At 45.4% G+C, this 20,126-nt stretch overlaps 1 protein-coding gene and 1 long non-coding RNA gene across 5 annotated transcripts in view; one reads left to right on the forward strand and one right to left on the reverse strand.

Moving 5' to 3' along the window:
* Positions 1-20,126, forward strand: part of Tenm4 (teneurin transmembrane protein 4) — a 775,468-nt gene that overhangs the window by 714,613 nt on the left and 40,729 nt on the right. For 2 of the 3 annotated variants that reach the window (XM_017800882.2, XM_017800881.2), the window contains 3 exons: positions 1,397-1,646; positions 11,252-11,484; positions 16,615-16,769. In XM_017800882.2, the coding sequence (XP_017656371.1) occupies positions 1,397-1,646; positions 11,252-11,484; positions 16,615-16,769 (638 nt within the window). Of the gene's footprint in view, positions 1-1,396; positions 1,647-3,626; positions 3,648-11,251; positions 11,485-16,614; positions 16,770-20,126 lie in introns of all 3 variants that reach the window. The other variant, XM_017800880.2, reaches the window with a different exon arrangement.
* The window catches only part of LOC115072218, a 114,861-nt gene that overhangs the window by 73,150 nt on the left and 21,585 nt on the right, over positions 1-20,126 (reverse strand). Inside the window, exon 1 of one of the 2 annotated variants that reach the window (XR_003851283.1) lies at positions 13,972-14,035. The exons of the other annotated variant lie outside the window; for it this stretch is intronic. This is a non-coding gene — a long non-coding RNA (uncharacterized LOC115072218). Of the gene's footprint in view, positions 1-13,971; positions 14,036-20,126 lie in introns of those variants that run through there. 2 annotated transcript variants of the gene reach the window in all.

Genomic DNA, 20,126 nt, shown 5'->3' on the forward strand with positions numbered 1-20,126 from the left:
TCCGTCACACAATGGATAGCGCATTAGACTTCTCATAAATAAAAATTTCATATTCTGTAGAAAGAACGTCAAATATCATTGGAGAACAGATGAGTGCTTCAGAAATTATTACTGGGAAAACTGGCTCAATATGTATAGAAAAAAAGTATACTAAGCCCCTAGTCCACTCAAAATAAATTTTAATATTTTTAAACATCCAAATGTAAAAGCACTTTAAAATTAACAGAAGAAAATATAAGATAGTCTTTAAAATTCAAGAAAGAACTTCTGGGAACATAAAAATTAAACATAAAAAAGTAAATGTATCTAATAAAGGACATCGCTTGGGCAAAGCTAAAAGGTAACTGTCTGAAAGAAGATTCTTGTGACCTCTGAGAGCCCAGCCCCACTCAGGCTTTGTGGAGGGAGTTGTGGCAGGAAGCAGGGTCCAAGTTGAAATCTGTGGCAATACACAGGTGAGAAAGGATGGTCAGGAATGGAAAAAAAAAAAAAAAACAGTGTAGGTGTGAGAGGAAGACTACAAGTCATTGAAGTCAGACCCCCTATTTGGTTGGTGGGAAACTGAGGCCCCAGAGCAGTAGGAGTATGGAAAAGACCTGAGATCTCTGTAAGATGTGGCATTGGTCTATTAGCTACAAAACCAGATAAAAGCCTGACTCTACCTTGGTGAGCAGAGGCTGTGTGTTTCTCTCCTTTGTTCTATAAATATTTATTGGTATCTACTCTGTGTCATGTTCTGTACTAGGCACTGGGGATGCAGAAAGGGAAAAGACAGCGTCCACACATCAAATGGTATTAGCTGAAAAAGAGAAAAGCAAGAGCATACACGTATTAACCCAGTAGAGATGCACAGCCAGAATGATCCAGAACTGGACTCAGGGGCTGAGAAGATAGTTTAGTCAATGAAGGGCTTGGTTTGCAAGCTTACAAGGACCTGAGTTCCATTCCCAGAACCGACATGAAAATGCCATGCATGGTAGCATGTTGTAATCCCAGCACTAGAGAGGAGGAGACAAAGTGATCCCTGGGGCTCACTGACTAACCAACCTCACATGAGAGACCGTGTCTCAAAAAACAAGTATCTGAGGAAGAACAGTGGAGGTTATCCTCTGCCCTCTAGCTGCACCCGCATGTACACACACACACATACACACACATTCTGGTGGGCTTACCTGCTTCTTGACTGTGCGGCCTTGACTAAACTGCTGGTCTATTCCTTCTGTCCTAACAGGGATAACAATGCCATCTTATAGGCCTAGGATAAGAATTCAGTAAATAGTGGGGCTTGCTCAGGTTCCCCTGGATTTCATTATGCTAAGACATCTCTGGAAGTGTTAAAACCTTATGGAAACTGTGATCTACCCTCAGTGATGCTGATCGTCTGTCCTTGTTCCAGGCATCTTGCACAAAGGGAACGGAGAGAACCAGTTTGTGTCTCAGCAGCCACCAGTCATTGGCAGCATCATGGGCAATGGGCGCCGCAGGAGCATCTCCTGCCCCAGCTGCAATGGCCTTGCTGATGGAAACAAACTCCTGGCACCAGTGGCCCTCACCTGTGGCTCTGATGGGAGTCTGTATGTGGGAGACTTCAATTACATCCGCAGGATCTTCCCCTCTGGAAATGTCACCAACATCCTGGAGCTGAGGTATGTAAGGGGGTGCCTTCCTCATGGCTCCTGATAATGTCTCTCCTTGCAGTCATGGGGCCCAACTGCCTTACCTACAGGGCCCAGAGAAGTGGAAGAGGACAGAGCCTCACTCTGGGACTGTCACACTCTGGGACATTTTATTTCCCAGAGCCATCAGGGGCTGCCTCCCTGGTATACTGGAATGAAGACAAGGCACCATTGAGACAGACCTGCCCCTCACATCCAGATGATGTGGAAGGCTACTGGAAGCTGAAAATTAGTCCCCTCAGAGCCACTGATCCTTCTGTTTGCACTAAACTGACAGAATTGGTTGTGAAGAATCTTTTTATAAGAACAAAGCATAGTGGGAAAATGTCACCAAGTTTGGCCCTGTACCTTAGCACCAACGATTCCTTTTGCCTGGCCAGTCTTGAGATGAGGAGAGGCCCCAGGCTGAGCTGGGCAATGACTCTCGGCTTCCACAGGTACACCAGGCTTTTGCTCCTGCATTTTTCCCTGTGCTTCCCTGAGCCAGGTCTTTTTAGAACCAAAGCACTGGCATATGATGAGGTCTGTGGTTACAGAGAAGCTATATTTTAATACTTTAGAGACGGGGCATCCCACTCTCAAGTTCAGAAGAAATTGCAGCAAGTTTCCTCACAAATGTCTTGAAGAAAGAGATATACCTATCCTATCATCTCCTGAGTTAGGGCCACATGAGCAGGCCAGGCCTAGAGCTGGGTGGAAGGGCACTTAGGCTCCTACTGTTTACCCTGTGTGATAGTTCTATGAGGTGTTGGCCATTATCAACCTTTGGTAAATGAGGACAGGGAAGCTCAGGCAACTTAAAGTGCTTGCCCAAGGTCCAGCTTCAAGAATGGGGGACCCAAACCCAGAAGGTCATTGCACAGCTCTGCCTCAGCAAAGAACTGACAGCCAGCCTAATGAGAGTCTCTCTATTTAATATCTTATAAAGTCATTCTCTTCTGGAAGGATGTCATTCTGTGACACACTTGAAAGTAAGATAAGATGTGCTGACTGCCTGATGGCCACCACGTCCTAAGAGAAGTGGGGTATATACCCCTACCACAGGAAAATGAGGAAGTTCACATGCTATGGGTGCCTAGAAAATCATACATCAGGCTCAGTGAGATACTGGACACCAATGGAATATTCTCTGCCTTTCCTCTTTATTGTGAGGTTGACTGGCACAGACATCTGTCAAGGAAGAAGGAACCCTTGGGGGTATGGGCTTAGGTTAGCTGTACAGATGTACTGTGGTGGAAAGAGCCCTGGACAAGGGATCAGTTCACCTTAGCAGAGAAGCTGTGCAACTTCAGGCAAAATTTAAAACTCTCTGGGCCTCCCATTTCCACATCCTCCAAATGAGGCATCCCATTTTCCTTGCCTCCCCCTCCCCCCCATAACTTTTTAAAGGGTCATGTAAGACAGCAAGAGGGGAAGGAATAAATGAAATTCGGAAAGAAAATATATCCTGTTGGTATACCTTCCTCCAGTCTTTACAGCCTTAGCCTCTTTCTCTGTCACTGTCCCTAATTACAGTTGTTCTCCAATTCCATGCCCTGTTCTGGGTAGGCTCTTGGTAGGCTTCCCACATTCTGAGAACTCATAGAGACCAGGAGCAGTGAGTCTATGTCTCTCTGGGCATGTGTCTACCCAGGGAAGAGAACCAACTCTTCCATTCTCTGTCTGAGCCCTTGTTAAAGCAACACAGTGTGTCAGGCCTCTTCCCTGAAATCAGCAGTGTGTTGCAGGTGAGGCCAGGCCTCTTCTGTGAAATGTAGCTGCTTGTAAGTGAACTCACTGACAAGGAGTGTCCAATATAAAATGTATCAGTGTCAGGGCTGCTAAGTCTTTATTTATTACAGTATTGTACAGTACCATTGCTGTCAAGTTTTCAGCTGCTAATAATGCTTCTAACCCTGCTGCTAACACCTCGTTCTTTCTTCTATTCCCTGCTCTCCCGTCTTCTGTCAGAAATAAAGATTTCAGACATAGGTAAGCCAACCGGTGGAGAATTTCCTGCCTCTCCCCTGCCTTGTTGCATGCTGTATGGTAAGCCGCATTTGTCAATTTCAGATGACTCAATGGCAAAGGAACCCTGTGTGGTTTGAAGCTGATTGGGAATAATCAGTGGCATGCAATGAAAGCATGTCATTAATAGCAGAGGAGTAGACAGCAAAGGCCTGAACTCCTTGTACCTATGGCAAAGTGAGGCACCTGCCCTGTAGCCGGTGGATGTCACAGACTGGAGCAATAAGAGGAAGAACTTGAGGGCCACAGCCTGCTTAATCATTAGAATGGGACATCATCTAGACTGTTGAGTGACTTTAATGGTTAGGCTGAAAAGTGCTGAGACTATCTGGGGCAGGTGAACAATAAAAGACAGTATCCAGACCCAAGCTGAAGCACTTGGAAGGCCAGGGACCCCACCAGAAGATCTTACAGCTGGGACAGTGTCATGGGGACTTCGTTACAGAGAGCTGTCCTCACACAGAGCCGTGTCATTGAATAGATTTGAAAACTGACCTAAGCAGATAGAGCTGTGGTTTGTGAGGCTACAGAGGTGACTCTCACTTATCCATGTAAGACTCAGGGTAAGTGGTGCATGGGATGGTGCTAAGTTGAGTTAAAAGAACATTCTTTGGGATGGTGAAGGGTCAGGTGAAGCCTAAACCACCAGTCAGTATTAAATCTACTTCTATATAGGCTCTATAAGGGGATATTTTATATATATATAAAGTAATCATAGTCCATGCGTGGAACATTTACTGCATAACAGAGTTATACAATTCACATGAATAACACCATTTTATCCCCAAATCACTGTGAGGTAGACATCTGTGATTACATCCAGTTTACTAACAAGGTAGCTCAAGCTCCCCAGTGTATGGCCTTGAAATGATAGCTTCATCTCTCAGAGCATTTATTTTTATCTTGGAGTTATTAAAATTGTCATAAGGGACAAAAAGGATGTCTACAAAGTGTTGGCCATTTTTAGGAAGAGAGAGGAGCTCCAGAAATTTCTATAGGGGAAGCATTACTAGTGGTAGTAGTAGTAACAGTCATGACCTATGTATGTTGGTTTTGTTGTTAGTATACCATCATTTGTTATAATTATGAGGATGACAGAAATACCTCCACCTTTCCCAAAAATATGGAATTGAGTCCTCTTACCGCCAATGACACACCTATGAGGTAAACTAAGTAGAAATTGGGACCAAAATTAAAAATGAGAAGGTAATCGGACCTCAAACTAAGTAAGTAAATGGCAGCTAAGTAAATAGAAAACATAATTACTTTCTTGGTTTGTTTTCCCCACCTGCTCACTTCCCAGAGGAGAAATATCCTTGTTTTCTAACTTTTCCTAAAGTCATTTTCCTCAAATGAATCTAAGTGGAAAAGGAGACTTGCCTATTTCTGCTACTTTCCCAAAGCTAATCGGGAGGCAGGAAACCCGAATTCCAACTGTGATTTGGGGCTGGTACCTGAATCTTAGCAAATCCCTTCCTCCTCTGAGCCTCAATGTCCCCTTCAGTGAGTACTGATAGAGTAAAGAAATTCTGGAAGTTGGTCCTCTTTGTCTGGCAGTGCTTTACCTCCCCCAGTAGTTGCATGCGGCTCCACAGGAACCTGAGCCTATGTATGTATAACCCCAGCTTTGTCTCTGTCTTTAGCTTAAAAAGCCTCATTACGACCTGCCATCCTGGGTATGCCAAGTGCCTATAGTCCCTCTGGCATCAGTCTCTGTGGATTCCTTCAGAGACTAGCATCCTCACCTCTTCCTAGACTTCCCTAGGGTCAAGGAGCACTGTAGGAAGCCTGTTCTTAAAAGTACCCTTGAACTTAAGTCTCCCTCAAACCAAGCTATGCATATTAAAGAGCCCTTAACTGCCCCCAGGAAATAGGGTAACAGGATATTGTGTCTCAAATACATAGCTTTTCTATTACCCAGCAACATAAATATTCTAGAGGTTTCTCAGGGTGACCAGATTTACTTAAAAGCTGCCATTTGGTACTGGGGATGTAGTTTAGTTAGTAGAGTATTTAGTATAACTGAAGCTCTGGATTAAAACCCCAGCACCACAAAAACGAAATGGTGAGCTACGTCTGTAATCCCAGCACACGGGAGGTGGAGGGATCAAGGCCAGTCTGGAATGTATAAAAAGCTGCCATTTACTAAACATTTCATTCTTTATCAGAACAAACACTATACACAGAAGTTTATATTGTTTGTGCAGTTTTTAGCCTCTAACTAACCCTTTGAAGTTGATGTGATTCCCACTTCTCAGATGTAAACACTGAGATTCAGAGTCGCAAAGTAATTTGTCCAAGGAAATTTAAGCAAGTGGCTAGTGCAGCTGGTGTTTGAACCCTTACCTGCCTGGCTCCAATGCCCAACTCTGTCCACTGGTGAGAACCAGAGAACTGGTTTTCTGTCAGGGCTGCATCTGAAGTAGTTAAAGGAGACTCCTTTGTACAAGGCAGAATTGCTCTGAGGCCAAGGAGGATTCTCACTCAGAAGTAGGGAACAGGTTATCTTGTCACAAGAGACTCCTGAGCTCCCAGTTCCCTACCAGGAACTTCCCTACCTCTTACAAAAGAAGGTAGAATGAGGGTGTAATCCACCTCACTATCTTCAGGAATTCTGACCTAAAGGCTCTAAGATTGCATGTCCCTTCCAGCATTGCCACGCTTCCACTCACTGAGCCAGAAAACAATGCAGGTCCTAGGGGCCTCCAGCAGCAAATTCCGGAGCAGCACTGTGATCTGATTCTACACCTGCCCCTGCTTAGAGTCATAGGCATCAGAATTGGAGCTAGAAATGCTCCCTGTCCACAGAGCTGGGCCTGGGGCCTCCACTACAGGCCGTCTTCCACCACATGTCCTGTGGTGCAGCAGATCCCAAGGCCTGCCACTCCAGGTACAGACAAGCAGCACTGGCATGCTCTGGGAACTGTCAGAAATGCCAGGTTCTGTACTGCAGACCTGAAATCTGCACATTAGCAACATCTCAACTGCTTTCTATGCACACTGAATTTCGACTAGCCCTGCTCTAAGGCTCCGATTCCCGAGTCCAGCTGTGCCTTGGAGTCATCTGGAGAGACCCCAAAGGCAGAAGCCCAGGTCCTTCAGTCACTTTAGATCATATTGCTTCTTCTAGCTTTCCAGGTGATTCTGACATATACAACCATCAATCTAAGATCACTAGCTGTGCATGCTTCTGTGTACCCCCAAGGAGGCCAAATTTATTCACTCATGCATGCTGAATTCACTCATAAATTCAGCAGAACTTTCCAGAGCTCTCCCCGCCACCCCCACATCTGCCAGTGGGTAATATGGAACTTGAAGTCAGTCTCTACACTGGAAGAGCTCCAGATTTTTTTGAGGAGACAGATGACTCAGCAGACAAGGGCCTTTGAAAGATACTAGAGCATCACCTCCCTACACTCTAGTGGAAACACATGGAGGATGCTGTGTTCTACAGGCAAAGAAGCAGAGGTTCGGGAGTGGTAGGAGGATGGGGCCTGCTCAGCTGACTCTCTCGAGCTAGGCAAGTGAAAAGGGGCCCTGGCACTTTCTAGACTGAGCAGCCACGTGGGGATATAGAAAGAACAGACTGTGGAGTCGAGCAGACACAGATTGAAATCCATTTTGCGGTTTGCACTCCTGGTCAAGTACTTCATCTCACTCCATCTCAGTTTTCTGAAGTATAAGAAAACAGTACCTACTTTATGTGACAGTTGTAGGGGAGATGAGGCCGTGTGTGTCAAGTGCCAGCACAGAGCCTGGGACAGAATCACTTCCTTAAGTGTCAGATGTATCTGAATCCATACTGTTATCTCCAAAGCTCTGTTCCACAGGATGCTGGTGACATAGGCTAGGGGAAGGCCAGGTAGGTACCACAAACACAGGTGCAGCTGCCAGTGCTAGCTCTCATGAGGAAAAAATGTTGGAGATGTAGCTCAGTTGGTAAAGTGCTTGCCCAGTATGAATGCAGCCCTGGATTCCATCTCCAGCACCACATAAAACCAGGCTTGGTGACACACACCTTTAATCCAAGAACTCATGAGGTAACGGCAGGAAGATCACGATAGTCATCCTTGACTATGTAGCCAGTTTGAGGCCAGTCTAGGGTACATGAGAATGAGACCCTGTCTCAAACAAACAAGCAAAAAAATGAAACAAGTTAAAGGATGTCCAAAGAAGTTAGGCATGATGGCACACACCTGTAATCCCAGCACTTGAGAGGTAGAGGCAGGACAATCAAGAGTTCAAGGTTAGCCTCGGCTACACAGTGAGTTTGATGCCCAGATAAATAAGACCCTGTCTTAACAAGCTTTTTTTTAAAAAAAAAAAAATAATAATAATAATATCCAAAGAACTACTGATCATTTTGTTTGACCTGTATGTGGGCAGAGCAGAGCCCTAGACAGGGACCTGATCCCTAGACAGCTGAACAACATACAACTTGAACTATTTCAGTAACTTGCCCCAGTTAGAACCCATACCTTCTCAATTTAGAACTAGCATTCCTTCCCCTATGCCTCACTGATCACCAGACATCAAATGTGGCCCTGAGCATAAAAGACACAGCCACAACTCTTGCAGAGCCTAGGACAATCCTGCCAAGGCCACCCTCTCATAGAATTCACCCATTTGAGAAAGCTCCACTTGAGTGACACTTCTCCAGGGCAGTTCAGGGTGACGTGAGCTGGAAACTCAAGGGGCTAATCTAAGTGGACAGGGTCCTCCACCATGTTCCCTTGGGGACCACTTTCTGCCAAGGTACATAGCTCCAGTTTATCATGAGTGACACACACAGAAATGAAATAGTCACCCTGACTCCTGGCTGTCATGGGGAAGCTGGAAGACCAGACTGCTCCAGCACTATGGAGCAGGATCTAAGGTCACTGTATTTTATTAAGCCAGAATCTGTGTTGTCTAGGAAGATTAAATCTGTGCTGCCTTATAGGATAAGTCCCAGGGGACATTTCAAGATAAACAGGACATCTGTGCTATTACCATCGACCCCATGAGAAGTAAAAGAAAAGCTAAGTAATTTTAATGCAAATAACCACCTAAATAGACTGAAAATGGACATTCCCTCTATTTGAGACAAGGAGCCTTGCCAAAGGGCTAGGAGGCTGGAAATGCAGAAGTGGATAAAATCCAGCCTCTTCCCATTAAGCCTGGCTTTGTACTCAGTCCTGTGGTCAAGACACGAACTGGTATGACCCCCACAGGCACAACCCCAGGACACAGAGAAGAAAGGTAGGGGGAGGGTGTTGCTGGAAAAGGTCCCTGAGTGAGTCCCTGGGGAATTGAGTGGCAAAGAGAGGGAGCAGAGCAGGAGAAGTGGGTATAGGCAGGGCCAAGAGTGCATTGAGGGAATTGGTGTGGGTGTTGCTGGTGTGCAGTGCCAGTGAGGAAGGAGCTAAGAAGACAGGACCCAGCTAGAAAGGCCTAGGGAGTTGCTGGCTCAGGGAATCTGTGCTTCCTCTGAAAGACAGGAGAGTTCTGCAAGGGAAACATGGAAATGATCTGATGAGATTTGGATCAGTTCAGGAGAAGAATGTGAAGAGGGCCAGGCTGGGGGCAGAAAATCCTGCCCTTCTTCATAAGGAGGGGATGGGATAGCAGTATGGGGCTGGAGGGGAAAAGCCACTGCAGAATGCTATGCCACGTTAGTGGAACTCGGGGAGAAAAAGGGGTAAGAGGGTCTCAAATCTGGGCACCTGGCTTTGTTAGTCAGCAAAGACCAGGCCCAGAGAAAACTGCTACCCAAATCAAGGGATGTTTAAACGATGAGCAGTAAGGGTCAGACTAAGACTAAGACCCCCTAGGGCCCTAAACACACACACACACACACACACACACACACACACACACACACACACCACAATGGGAACCCAACCTTCATATGTAATAAACACCAATCTGTAAACTAAAACTGAGGTTTTCAAAAGGGCAATTAACCTCTATGTTTGATAAATGTACAATGTTGAGACACAGCTTTAGGGACCAATGAATAATCAGACCACACACATGAGCTGAAAATTAAAAGCCCAAGAGTGGTAAGCCAAACTCCAGTGTACCCTAGACTCAGAAGAAATTGTAATCAGTAGTACGACGGGGTAGCAGAATCCAGACTTAACAAGAGATGCCTGCCTGGAAGAATTCTCCAAAGGCAAAAGCAGACACCATCACTAGTCATTCAGCAGCAGTTGATGACTGAGCACCTTCTGCATGCCACACATTATGATAAACACTTGGCATTTGTGGTTCCGTGTAATTTTTCCTATGTATGAGCAAGAGCTGTTTACACTCCCATTTTGTACATGATGAAAACTTGAGGCCAGGGGGCCAGGTGACCCACCCAAATTTCAGAGCTGAACTTGGAATCCAGACTGATCCCATCTCCTATCCTGGGCACTTTCCTGAGCCTCTGGCTAGAGCAGTGCCTTGTCCTTTTATGTTTCTTCATAATCTGACTGCTTTCCTGTTATCTGAGCCCACTCTTGGTGACTTTGTTCCAGAAACAGACCCTCATCAGCACTGTCCCTGATTCTTTTTCCTTGGGTTTGCTACAAATTAGAAACTGATAGTGCAAGTCATTTGTGCCCAACTGCAGGAGGGAGACTCCTGGGCTCCTGCTAAGTCCATCATGAGGATCAACAGAAGACAGTGTAGACACTGGCAGGAGGCAGGTCTAGCCAGCATCTTATCCACTAGTCCCAAGATGGAATTGGAGATTGCTGTAAAAATCCTAGCGAGAGAAAAAAAAAAATCCTAGCAAGAAGGGCTTAGGTCTCTGAACCCCTGGATTGTTATTTAAAGTCAAGTACCTCCATATGCCTATCATGAATTAACAGTGTTCCTGTGACAAGCTTTATTGATAATGTTTTTAGGAAAACATGCTTTTAGCATCTAATATAGGCAATCATCAGCAAAGGTGTTGATGGGGGTTTGGGTATATGTACGTATGTGTGATGGTGCACATATATATGTACAAGTATGCATGCAGGTATGTGCACATGTGTGGGGAGGCCTGAGGACAACCTTGGGTGTTTGTTCCTCAGGCACCTTTATGTTATTTTTTCTTTTCTGAGACAGAGTCTCTCTCTGATCTAGAGCCCACTAACTAGCCAGGCTGGATGACCAATAAGCCCTAGGTGACAAATCCACCCATCTCTGCCTCCCCAGTGCTGGGATTACAAGCATAAGCATATGCCTCTACACCTGACTTTATTTACATGTTCTGGAGATCAATCTCAGGTCCTCATGCTTTCAAGGAAAGTACTGACTGAGGACTCTCCCCAGGTCAGTTTTTGCATTAGTAACTGATGGGTGAGGGATAGTTAGACCAAGCTCTAAAGTCACCTAAAATAGAAATGTCAACCTTAGTTTTGCTTGGATTGAAATGAGTTAGGGACTCTGGTTGTACATCTCCCATCCAAGTATTAACGAGGCTCAACTGTGCTTAGTTTCTGAGATCAGATGAGACCAGGCATGTTCAGGGTGGTATGGCCATAGTCATCTCTAGCTATGTGATGGAGAGAAGAAAGTGCTCACCTGAGCTGGCTCTGCTTTTCTTCCAGTCACAGCCCAGCGAACAAATACTACTTGGCCACAGACCCCATGAGTGGAGCTGTCTTCCTGTCTGACACCAACACCCGGCGGGTCTTCAAGATCAAGTCCACCACAGTGGTAAAGGACCTGGTCAAGAACTCTGAGGTGGTGGCAGGGACTGGTGACCAATGCCTCCCCTTTGATGACACTCGCTGCGGGGATGGTGGGAAGGCCACAGAAGCCACACTCACCAATCCCAGGGGTAAGGCCTTGCATTTGTTGTCATTACAATTTTTTAAGAATGCCAAGAAATATACAGAGGAAAGTTAGATTGTGATAATTCCACCAGCCAGAAATATTCCCAGTTAACAATGGCTATCTTTCCTCCTAAATGTTTGTGTGCATGTTATAGTCACTAAAACAAATGAAGTGAGATCACATTAGTCACACCCTTTTAGTCACCTGCTTTTTTCTAAGTGATATATCATGAATTTTTCTCTTTGTCAGTAAATGTTCCCTATGTACTCATTTTTAACAAATATGTAGGACTTTACCAAATTAATGCTCCATTGTTTAATCAGTTCCCTACTATTGAGCATGCAGGCTTTCCTTTGTCTACACAAACACATTGTCCTGTATCTTCTTTGCATATATTCATGTGCTATAAAGTACATTCAAAAAGTTGAACCTTGAGGCTCGAGAGATGGCTCAGTGGTTAAGAGCACTAGCTACTCTTGCAGAGAACCCCAGATTGGTTCCCAGCATCTATATGTCTGCTAACAACTGTCTGTAACTCCAGTTCCGGGGGGACCTGATGCCCTCACCTGGCTTCTGTAGGCATTGCATGCATATGCACCCATGCAAGCAAAGCACTTTATGCACATTAAAAAAAAAAATCAATCAACCAAAAAGCTGAGATTCTAAGTGATCATATTCAGTAGTTTTCATTCATCAAGCCATTCATCAAGTATTTGCTGAGTGCACAGAGCTTCACGGTTACATAGTAAAGCCCATTGTGGCAGAATAAAGGAGGCTTGAATGGGAACCAGTCTGTTATGAGAGAGAAGCAGACACTATCCCTGAGATGCAAGAAGAAAGAACTGTGCATAGGGGTTCCGAGCCAAGAGAGGTCCCTGTGCCTTGGAGACTGAGGAGGCTAGAAGGGGAAGCCATCATTAGCTAAAGACATCTTTTGCTAGGGTATCTACTGTATTGTAAGTCCCATAGCCAGGCACTAACAGTGTCTATGCCTCAGGGTCCTACTCAATAGAATGAGGGTAATAACACCATCTGTATACACCCCTTAAGGTTGTTCTGGGAGTCAAAATTAAGATATTTTACATGATACCCTGAAAAAATACTAGAAATGATTATATCCTTAAAGAGCACCAGATTTCAAAGTCTGGCTCCAAATCAAACTAGTAGACTCAGGAGTAGAGATGACTCAGTGGTTAAGAGCACTGGCTGTTCTTGCAGAGGATCCAGGTTCGATTCCTAGCAGCCACATTGTGGCTAACTACTGTCCATAACCTTAGTTCCAGGGGACCTCATGCCCTCTTCTGACCTCCAAAGGCATTGTACAACACAGGTACACACATACACACACACACACACACACACACACACACACACACACATGCAGGCAATACACTCAGACACATAAAATTAAAATGATAAATAAAATATTTTAAAAACTAGTAAACTCTTAAGAAAACATGTGTTCAAATTCAGGCTTTGTAGTCCAGTAACTGTGTGACATTGGGCAAGTTGTTTAACCCCTCTGAAATATATTTTCTTCCTCCATGTCATGCAGACATACTGCATAGTTATAATCCAACTTAAATAGCAGGGATATAAATTTCTAGTACAGTAGAACTAGGTCCATAGTAAACATCTCATCATAGGAGATTCCTGGTATTTTCATTATTGTTGTATAATCACATAACATTATACAGCATCATAACATATTGTCTACTACTAATGGAGTAGTCAAGCAATAACTCTGTGTGATAAATACCGTGTCGTCCGTGGTTAAATTCCCTCTTAATTGTGATCTGTTAGTATTGAGAGGGCAATGGGAAGTGATCACTGAGTTTTCACTTAGGGATCCTACATTGTGGGTTTTCTCTGCTCCTGGGACCTCCTCTTCCAAACCTCGCTTCCCCTGTTGGTAAATGAGCAGGTTAGGCTAAATGATCCCCAGGGGCCCTGTCAGCTGTGACATTCTACTCTCTTTGAATTAAAACAGTTTCTTGCCCTGAAAATTTTTCTTCTCTCAGGCATTTCTCAGTTGCTCTGCATGCCTGTGGTCCCTCCCTCCACACTCCCCCACTCCCCCCATACCCCCCCGACACAGATGGAGTAGCGGTGCCATTGCCCAAAAGCCTGTAATTAACCCAGATAGAAATGACAAGGGTGCCACAATATGCAGACACTTTGCAGTAGGGAGGAGAAAAGATGTCCATCTATTTAGCACAACAAAAGGAGAAAAAATGAAGTAATTAATCAGGGGACAGATCACTTCTATTAGCCTGTGCAGCCAACTTTGTAAACAAGAAACCCAATTGTTCACAGCGCGCTCATCAGTCCTGGCAGATGGGAGAGACAGGGCATAGCCAAGCAGACAGGCAGACTCCTGTCTTGCTGCTTAAGGAAGTAAATTAATTGGCATTCTAGGCAGGCCACAGCAAAGGCACCCAGCCCTGAAGTCGCTTGTACCTCCATAATGTACTGTTCCAGCTTCCCATACCTTTAAAGAGGGTTCTAGTGGGGGCTGAAGAGATGGCTCAGTGGTTAAGAACACTGGTTGTTCTTGCAGAAGACCCGGGTTTGAATCCCAGCACCCACATGGCAGCTAACAACTGTCCGTAACTCCAGTTCCAGGGGATCCAACAGCCTCTTCTGTCCTCTGCGGGCATTGCATGACACAGGTGCACTTACCTATATACAGGCAATATATACATACACATAAAATTAAAATAATAAATTTTTTTTTAAAAAAAAGAGGGTTCTAGTGTGGCATTCACTCAGATATCCCAAGGGTTCTTAACCCACCCTTCTGGCCAGGAAGAGACCTGAGAACCCAGGCCTTGGAATCCACAAAGAACTGGTTGCTGTCTCCTCTGATAGCAGTCCTTAATGACTACCGGGAACTAAGGATTCCACATGGTGGAAGGAGTACACATGCATGTGTGTGTACATGTATGTGGAGGCCAGAAGACAGCCTCAGGTGTCATCCCTCAAGCTCATCCACCTTTTATATTCTTGAGACGGGGCCTCTCACTGACCAGGAATTCAGTAAGTGCCAGAGAGCCACCTGTCCTCACCTCCCTAGTGCTGGGATTACAAGTACACTCCCACAGCCAGCTTTTTCTGTCTGGGCTCTGGGGCTGGAACTCAGGTCCTTATGCTTATAAGGCAAGTATTTCACCAACTGAGATTTCTCCTCAGCCTCTCAAGACATGTGTTATTGTCCCTATATAGCAATAAGGAGACTAAGAATCAGAGGTGAAGTTACCTGCCACCCAAAGTAACACAATCAGGAGCTTCATAGCCCAATTGTATCCCCACCCCCACCCCCAGCACACCTCATCCAACCCTTCTGCCATTGCCTGACCAGAAGAAAATGGAGCACAGCAAAAGTGACCAGGTTCTCTCTTGTCACCACCTCTTCCTGGGTCTCTTGTTTCCCATGGCATTTCATGTGGTTCTGACTCAGTCCTGTGCCTCCCCATCACCTGTTATCCCTGAAAGGTCACAGATTGATGGGGTGTGTCTGGCTCCTGGATATGGGTGGTGGACACCACCCAGGAAGAATCTGAACATGTGCATCTGTCCCAGTCCCTACCACCCACTGAGTCATATTGCCAAGAGTCAGGCCAAGCAGGTGTGTATTGACCAAAGCTCTCCAGGAGGTTCTGAAAGGCATCTCTAGCCAGGAGGAATGGTTTGCTGGAGTGGCCCTCAGACTGTTTTCTATCATTGTCTCCCAAGGTGCATTTCAGAAGTGCAGGTAGATGCTAGATTCCACTTGAGGTTCTCTCAGTCACCTAGAGGTGCTATGGGCAACCCCTGAGTTCTCAGTCCTGAGGCAGAAATACAGGTTGAAAACAGCCCCTTTATTTGATAGGTAAGGAAATGGATGCCAAGAGGTCCACTTGGTCACACAGCCCTGGGGAGGATGCTCAGTAATATCCCCACGCCTATCTTTAGTGTGCTTTCCTTCCTTCCTCAGAACCTAAAGTTAACAAACCTGTTCTTTACATAAGCCTGTAAGATTCTTTTTAGACTATGCTTTGTAATAACCAATGAAACAGAAATAAGGATTAGAATAATCCTTATTTCTGCACTGCATAAAACTGAGCATGGTAGCACAAGCCTATGATAGAGGCAGGAGGATCAGAAGTTCAAGGTCATCCTCTGCTACATAGGGAACTTGAGGCCAGCCTGGGCTACATGAGACACCATCTCAAAAAATAAAAATAATTTAAAATTTGTGGGTGGGGGTGCTGGAAAAATGGCGATTGAGAGCACTGGCTGATCTTGTAGGGAACCCAAGTTTAGTTTCCAGCACCCACATGGTGGCTAACAACCATCTGTAACCATTCCAGCAGATCCAATGCCCACTTTTGGGTTCCACAGGCATTGCACACACAGGTGCACTCTCATACATGTGGGCAAAACACTCATACACATAAAATAAAAGTGATTTTTAATGTAATTAATAAGTAAACAAAAAACAACTAATAGAGCCGGGTGTGATGGCACACGCCTTTAGTTCCAGCACTCAGGAGTCAGAGTCAGGTGGATCTCTGTGAGTTCAAGGCCAGCCTGGTCTACAAAGAAAGTTCCAGGCCCGTTGGGGCTACAGGGAAACCCAGTCTTAAGAAGACCAAAGTAGAGGCTGGAGAGATGGCTCAGCGGTTAAGAACACTGGTTGTTCTTGCAGATCACCCAGGTCCGAATCCCAGTACCCACATGGCAGCTAACAACTGTCCTAACTCCAGTTCCAGGGGATCCGACAGCCTCTTCTGTCCTCCATGGGCATTGCACAACACGGGTGCACTTACCTACACATGCAGGCAACACACGCCATACACAAAAAATAAAAAAATTTAAAAAATATTTTTAAATACCAAAATACTAATAATAACTAATAAAATATAAATTTAAAAAATTTGAAACAAAGGGGACTGAAGACTTTAGGGTATAGCTCAGTGCTAGAGCACTTGCCTAGCATGTACAAGACCCCAGCAGGTTAGGGTGAGTATTGTGGGAGAAACTATCAGATCATGCAGGGGCAGGGCATGGGTTGTCAAATCCCAAGGCTCTCTAATGCACAGGTCCTTTTTGTCTCCCATACTGAATTCCTGTTTGGGCTTCTCTGTCCCAGGCATTACAGTGGACAAGTTTGGACTGATTTACTTCGTAGATGGCACCATGATCAGACGCATCGATCAGAACGGGATCATCTCTACCCTGCTGGGCTCCAATGACCTCACCTCTGCCAGACCTCTCAGTTGTGACTCTGTCATGGATATTTCTCAGGTGAGAAGAATTCGCCTCCCAGAGCCTTGGGCCCGTGTGCTCTTCTGCCTGTTAGCTGCCAACTAACCAGCCAGCTGTTCACTCCTCCTGGAAAAACGTATAAAAGAGGCCCATTTGGTACAGGGCCTGTGATGAGCACCCGGGGTACAAAGATAAGAAGCTGTCCCCACCCCCACTGCCCTGGGAGTTCGCAATCAGGGGTGGCAATTGTGACTAGTGTGGGGACTCAAGGGACAATAACAAAAATCTGCCCAGGGCCAGCAGAGAAGGATGGACAGAGCTTTTCAGTGTGAATTTTAATTCATAGCCCTGAAGCTCCATCATATATGGACACCTGCACATGTCTAGACCATAAGCTACATGAGGGCAGGAATTAATTCTGCCTGATGTCTCCTCTACTATAACCAAGATGTCTGGTACACAGTCAGATCACAGTATTTGTTAAATGACTAATTGAACCCTAGCTTTGTCACTCAGTAGCTTCCTAGCTATTCAAAGTGTTGGTCCATGGATGGGTTAATGAATTCCTTTGAACCTCATTTCTCCTAACAGTAAAATGAAGGGATTCATATCAACATGGCAGGATTGCCTTGAAAATGTATACAGCAGTGCGTGGGAAGTCCCAAGTCCCCAGTACTGCTCAGCACTTCAGAGGCAGTGAATAAAAAGCATCCTAGGGGCTTGAGAGACGGCTCAGTGATTAAGAGCACTGACTGCTCTTGCAGAGGACCTGGGTTTGAATCCCAGCACCCATGTGGTAGCTAACAACTATCTATAACTCCAGTTCCAGGGGATCCCATGCCCTCTTCTGACCCATTCAGACATTGCACACATGGCTACACTTACATACATGCAAGAAAAACATTCATACACATAAAATAAAAATAAAGAAAGAAAGAATAGAGAATTTAAAACATCCTAGCATCTACATTTAGCAAGGAGGTGACATGGATATCAGGTTTGGAATAGAGGTTTGCTGGGTGGAAAAAAAGAGCAGGAGACATTCACACAAAAGGGACAAGCCTGATGCATTCAAAGAACATTGGAAGACCAGGGATGCATCTCAGTTGGTACAGCACTTGTCTGGCATTCACAAGGCGCTGGGTTCAATCCCCTGCCCTGCATAAACTAGGTATGGTGGCCTACACCTGTAATCTCACTTCTGAGAAGTAGAGGCAAGAGGACCAGAAGTTTAAGGTCATCCTCGGTTACACAGTGAGTTCAAAGCCAGTCTGGGATACATAAGACCATGTCTCAAAGAACACTGGAAGGTTTAATGCCAAAGAAAAGGGCACTTGAGTGGGAGCTGCAATGGGAAGCGTGGTCTAGGAGCAGTAAGAGAAGAACTTCATACCATGTCAGGGAGTTTGGGCTTTGGCAGGTGGGCAACAGGAACCCAAGAGAAACCTAATGACTGGCTATCCAGCATGGTCTTGAGTACATCCTATAATGACTTGGCAAACACTGAGTCCTTTACTGCCAGGTCCTGGAGCAAGGCCAGGCCTAAGCTCAATTGGTGAGCATCCATCCTGCCAACATGATCAGAAACTAAGAAATGAGGAGGCTAACAGTGGCCCTCACTGCCAGCCTCACTTGCCACTCCTTCATCTGCTACTCACTCATTTCTAAGCTCCTCCCTCAGAGACCCCTGACTATACTGCTGGCCATCCCCACAGTGTCCCATCCCCGCCCAAAATTGGAGCCATGTCCCTCTGCGCCAGCTACTGTGATGATGTGCTCCAGAATAGAATCTGTTTTCTGCCACTTGTTTTTGCAATTTGGCAGGCTTCGCCTTGCTGGCTGGTGAGTTTCCTTCTCTAGTCTATAAGCAAGCTGGAATTACCGGCGAGGTAGCCGCCAGAGCCTAAGGATGTGCAGACAAGTTTTTTTGCTTCTCTAAATGAGCCCTCAACCAGGCAGCACAGGGTGCAGAACATTTTCCATCCACACATTGGAACATTGTTTAGGTTTAGATAGAGGTGCTGCTAGGCACTCACACCAAAGGCTTGGATGGCAGCTGGCCTATGAGAGGGGAGACAAACAAAAACCACACTGAGATGCTGAAATCATGGACTGAAAATCTCTGCTCCTGATCCTCACTGCGTTTGTCTGAATCTAAGAATGGTATTTTTTCCCACCAAACCCCCCAACATGAGCATATATTTTTACATACACACACAAGATGGGGTGCTGGCTTTGTTCTCAGAGCTCCCTCTGTTACCAACACTCAGCTACTTGGCTTTCCTGTGGGAATCAGGGAGGAAAGCCAGAGAGAACACAGCTAGGAGACAGGCATGCAAAGCGGGTAAGCATGGAACTTGGACTAGCTCCCTAGGGAAAAGACAAAAACCAGGCCCCTAAAGAGACTCCAGATGCAGTCTGGTAGGAACTGAAGATTGGTTCTCAGCTGGGCAGGTAGGGTCACCACTCTATACTTGGGAGCCAAAATGAGACCTTGCAGTGTGCCAGGTGCTCTGTTAGAAATGAAATCATAGTTTAGTACAGCTTTTCTTATTTAGCTGTCATTGTAGTCCCCTGGGGGAGACACAAGAGATATGGAAACTGAGGCTGGACAAAAGGAAATGCATACACATAGCCTGTAACTGTAAACACATACCCCTGTGCTGAGCTCCATCAAGGATGTGGAAATAAATCTTTCTAATGAAATCATGAACATAATTGCCTAGCACAGAGCCAGCTGCTGGTAATAGGATGTAAATACTAGGTCTCTTTAAATCTCCAAAGAACTTTCTTGTAGGTTGGTTCATTTTACACAACTCTGTGTGTAATGTTGACTGCTCTCTTTTACATATGGGGAAAGAAGTTCAGTGTTTAAGAAACTTGACCCTTACTCAAGTAACTATGGAACTAAAATAGGAAGTGAGGTATCTTGACCCCCATCCCTCCTGCTTTGTATGCCATTTGTAGGCTATTCATTCATTCATTCATTCATTCATTCATGTGACAATACATTCTTGTACTTGCACCACTCTGTGACAAAACAGTCTGCTCAGAATGCCTTCATGGAGATACAGAATGCACAGGATGACTGGGAAAGGGAGCCCGCTCCATAATAGGTTCCTTGAACATGCGAGCTAGAAAACTACAAAAATGATAAGGTCTAGTCCCTTCTTTTAGTGATGGGAAATGAAGCCATGGTGGATCGTCACTAACAAGAGGACAAACAGGGAGCTATAGGGATGGGGACTGGTGCAGAAGCATCAAGCCATGGCATGACAGAGCCAGGAGCTGCTGAGAGCAGTGGCCTTCTTTCCCAGGCATACAGTGGCATGAAGCAGCAAGTAGGAAATGCTCACTGTTTGTTTCCTCCTTTTCCCTCCGCAGGCTCTCTCTTTG

Source organism: Nannospalax galili, unplaced genomic scaffold (assembly GCF_000622305.1).
Source record: "Nannospalax galili isolate Female #2095 unplaced genomic scaffold, S.galili_v1.0 scaffold278, whole genome shotgun sequence".
In the NCBI taxonomy this organism is placed as follows: Eukaryota; Metazoa; Chordata; class Mammalia; order Rodentia; family Spalacidae; genus Nannospalax; species Nannospalax galili.